The 5,000-nt window shown below is 28.1% G+C and overlaps 1 protein-coding gene across 1 annotated transcript in view; it reads left to right on the top strand.

Annotated features, from left to right (window-relative positions):
• LOC138192515 (cadherin-6-like) overlaps positions 1-5,000 on the top strand; it is an 83,316-nt gene that overhangs the window by 66,929 nt on the left and 11,387 nt on the right. The window contains exon 9 of the mRNA XM_069139956.1: positions 2,770-2,891. Within this exon, the coding sequence (XP_068996057.1) occupies positions 2,770-2,891 (122 nt within the window). The remainder of the gene's footprint in view (positions 1-2,769; positions 2,892-5,000) is intronic.

Below are 5,000 nucleotides of genomic sequence, written 5' to 3'. Positions count from 1 at the left end.
TATGTTACATTATGAATATATTATATGATATTATGTTATATTATATTATGTTATGTTACATTATATTATATTACATTATGAATATATTATATGATATTACGTTATATTATATTATGTTATATTATGTTGTGTTATATTATATTATGTTATTTTATATTATGTTGTGTTATATTATGTTATATTATATTACATTACATTATGTTATATTATGTTATTATATTGTTATATTATATTATGTTGTGTTATATTATATTATATTACATTATGTTATATTATGTTATATTATATTATGTTATATTATGTTATATTATATTATGTTATGTTATATTATATTATATTACATTATATTATGTTATATTATGCTATATTATATTATATGATGTTATATTATGTTATATTATATTATGTTGTGTTATATTATGTTATGTTATATTATATTATATTACATTATATTGTTATATTATATTATGTTACTTGATATTATATTGTTATATTATATTATGCTGTTATATTATGTTATGTTATATTATATTATGTTATAGTATGTTGTGTTATATTATTTTATATTATATTATGTTATATTATATTATGTTATATTATATTATGTTGTGTTATATTGTGTTATGTTATATTATATTATATTACATTATATTGTTATATTATATTATGTTATATTATATTATGTTGTGTTATATTGTGTTATGTTATATTATGTTATATTATGTTATATTATATTATATTACATTATATTGTTATATTATATTATGTTATATTATATTATGTTATATTATATTATGTTGTTATATTATGTTACTTTATATTATGCTATATTATATTATATTGTGTTATATTATGTTGTTATATTATATTATGTTACTTTATATTATGTTACTTTATATTATGTTATATTATATTATGTTATATTATATTATATTATATTATGTTGTTATATTATATTATGTTACGCTATATTACGTTATATTATGTTATATTATATTGTGTTATATTATGTTATATTATATTATGTTACGCTATATTATGTTACTTTATATTATGTTATATTATATTATGTTATAGTATGTTGTTATATCATTTTATATTATATTATGTTATATTATCTTATGTTATATTATATTATGTTATATTATATTATGTTGTTATATTATTTTATATTATATTATGTTATTGTATGTTATATTATATTATGTTACGCTATATTATATTACATTATATTATGTTATATTATGTTGTATTATATTATATGATGTTATATTATGTTATATTATATTATGTTGTGTTATATTATGTTATGTTATGTTATATTATATTACATTATATTATGTTATATTATATTATATTGTTATATTATATTATGTTATGTTATATTATGCTGTGTTATATTATGTTATGTTATATTATATTATGTTATAGTATGTTGTGTTATATTTTTTTATATTATGTTATATTATATTATATTATATTATGTTGTGTTATATTGTGTTATGTTATATTATATTATATTACATTATATTGTTATATTATATTATGTTATATTATGTTATATTATATTATGTTGTGTTATATTGTGTTATGTTATATTATATTATATTACATTATATTGTTATATTATATTATGTTATATTATGTTATATTATAATATGTTGTGTTATATTATGTTACGCTATATTATGTTATATTATGTTATATTATATTGTGTTATATTATGTTTTGTTACGCTATATTATGTTACTTTATATTATGTTATATTATATTATGTTATATTATGTTGTTATATCATTTTATATTATATTATGTTATGTTATATTATCTTATGTTATATTATGTTATATTATATTATGTTGTTATATTATTTTATATTATGTTATATTATGTTATGTTATATTATATTATGTTGTTATATCATTTTATATTATATTATGTTATGTTATATTATCTTATGTTATATTATGTTGTTATATTATTTTATATTATGTTATAGTATGTTATATTATATTGTTATATTATATTATGTTGTTATGTTATATTATGTTACGCTATATTATGTTACTTTATATTATGTTATGTTATATTATGTTATAATATATTATGTTATGTTATATTATGTTATGTTATGTTATATTATGTTATGTTATATTATATTATGTGAGGTTGTGTTGTGTTATATTATATTGTTATAATATGTTGTTATGTTATGTTATGTTATATTAAGTTTGTTATATTACATTATTTTATATTATATTATGTGAGGTTGTGTTGTGTTATATTATGTTATATTATTATTATTGTATCCGTCACACTGCACCTGTAATCAGGCGGTGGGGGTCGCTGGGCTGCTGACTCAGACTCTGTTGGAGGCTGATGAAGAAATCAAAGAAAACATTGAATTCTATATCCACGAAAAACCATTATAAATAAATGAAACACAATCCCTCCAAATACTGTTCTGTTCTGTTTTGATTAAATTGATATTTTGTTCAGGTTTCACTTTTCATTAACATGAAATAACCTCCAACAGTCTGTGAGGATCCTGATTGGCTCCTTCAGTCCTGCTGTGAAAACACAGCTCAGAAAAATAAGTTTGAAGAATTAGGTCTCCTGTTTTCTTTCATGTTTTCATCTTCCAACTTTTCTGTTTCGGTGTGAGCTCAGAGGTCAGCAGCAGCTGCCTGGCAGCAGGGCACGCAGGCAGCTGCTGGCTGGTGTCCCTCCACAGAGCGGTGAGGATGACGTCTGCTGTGTTTCCTCCAGATAACCCCCGTCAGAGCAGCCACGTCCTCGTCTACATCCGCCTGCTGGACATCAACGACAATGCCCCCACTTTCGCCACCGTGTACGAAACCTTCGTCTGCGAGAGGACCAAGGCCGGCCAGGTACGACCACTGCTTCACACCACACCTGAGGTCACCTGAGGTCACTGGTGATCTGTCGAGTCCGACTCCACCGACAGATTCATGACTCTGATCCAAACTGTCCAATCATTGACGGTCAGCTCTTAAAACTAGATTTATTAAATATTTAATCTCATCCTGTTTAAACACACCTGGTTCATCTTTCTGTGGCTGCTGAGGAAACGAGTGGGTGGGGGGATGGGGAGGTGGGGGTTGGTTAGGTTTTACATGAAGATAATCATCCCATAGACGAAACACCAACATCATCTTAATCACACTGAAATGTTGTGGAGCTCCATGAACAGTTTGTGGAGATTCAGTCTGTGTTGATTAGGACTCAGCTCAAACCCTGAATCATCCACACGTTACCCTGGTAACAGGGGAACAGTACACTTCATAAAGTGGTGTCAGTCGGGTCAGTAGCTGCTAATCCGCTTCATGAACAAGAGAATATGTCCAGGGTTCGGTCATTAAAACACACCTCCTGGTTTCATCTCTTTATTAATAAAACCAATGTGTCCGATGGAAAACTGATTTTTTTTTTTAATGATTAAATATGATTGGCGGTCCAACACAGTCAAAACCAAACTGGAATAGTTTCAGCTCTTCTTCTCTGTTATATGATTCATCATACACCCTACGGCTTCACCTAATGGGATTAAAGCGCACTACACACACACACACACACACACACACACACACACACACACACACACACACACACACACACACACACACACACACACACACACATACACTTGTGCAGTTGAGAAGCTGATTGGTCGGGCTGCTGCAGACCGCTCCGTCAGTCTTTTGTGGTGGCTGACGTCCTGATCCGTCACGGACGCTGACAGCAGCTCTCACTCAGCACCCTTTTACTCACAACTATATCATGCATCTAATATCATGCAGCAGCTAATGGGATCAACACACAAATCTGTGTATGTAATCACACACACACACACACCATCTTGACATCCTTCATTGTGATGGCTCTCCTTCCGTCATGTCATCCTCTCATCCCTTTCATCTGTCCATCACCGTTAATCATCGGGATTTGTTCGGCGGAGTTCCTCCACTGCTCCACGTTTGTTAGCTGCATGTGTGTTTTATTGCTCCTGATCTTTGTTAAACCCTTTAATCTCTCAGCCAGTATCTCCCATTCAATTAAATAAGACTGCAGTTACACAGTAGAGACGACGTGCTCACATACGTACGAACTCAACAGCAGTTTACTTCTATATTCCAGCTGCATGTGGAGTTTTTATTGGTCCAAACACAGACTGGATATAAAACACAGACTGGATATAAAACACAGACTGGATATAAAAACACAGACTGGATATAAAACACAGACTGGATATAAAACTACAGACTGGATATAAAAACACAGACTGGATATAAAACACAGACTGGATATAAAACTACAGACTGGATATAAAAACACAGACTGGATATAAAAACACAGACTGGATATAAAACTACAGACTGGATATAAAAACACAGACTGGATATAAAAACACAGACTGGATATAAAACTACAGACTGGATATAAAACACAGACTGAATATAAAACACAGACTGGATATAAAACACAGACTGGATATAAAACACAGACTGGATATAAAACTACAGACTGGATATAAAACACAGACTGGATATAAAACACAGACTGGATATAAAAACACAGACTGGATATAAAACACAGACTGGATATAAAAACACAGACTGGATATAAAACACAGACTGGATATAAAACTACAGACTGGATATAAAACTACAGACTGGATATAAAAACCCAGACTGGATATAAAACACAGACTGGATATAAAACTACAGACTGGATATAAAAACACAGACTGGATATAAAAACACAGACTGGATATAAAACACAGACTGGATATAAAACACAGACTGAATATAAAACACAGACTGGATATAAAACACAGACTGGATATAAAACACAGACTAGATATAAAACACAGACTGGATATAAAAACACAGACTGGATATAAAACACAGACTGGATATAAAACACAGACTGGATATAAAACACAGACTGGATATAAAACTACAGACTGGATATAAAAC

The sequence above is a fragment of the Embiotoca jacksoni genome, unplaced genomic scaffold (genome assembly GCF_022577435.1).
Source record: "Embiotoca jacksoni isolate LCO1_2020_lvr unplaced genomic scaffold, fEmbJac1.0.p SCAF_88, whole genome shotgun sequence".
NCBI classification, from domain to species: domain Eukaryota; kingdom Metazoa; phylum Chordata; class Actinopteri; family Embiotocidae; genus Embiotoca; species Embiotoca jacksoni.
This window is presented reverse-complemented; position numbering and strand designations above follow the sequence as displayed.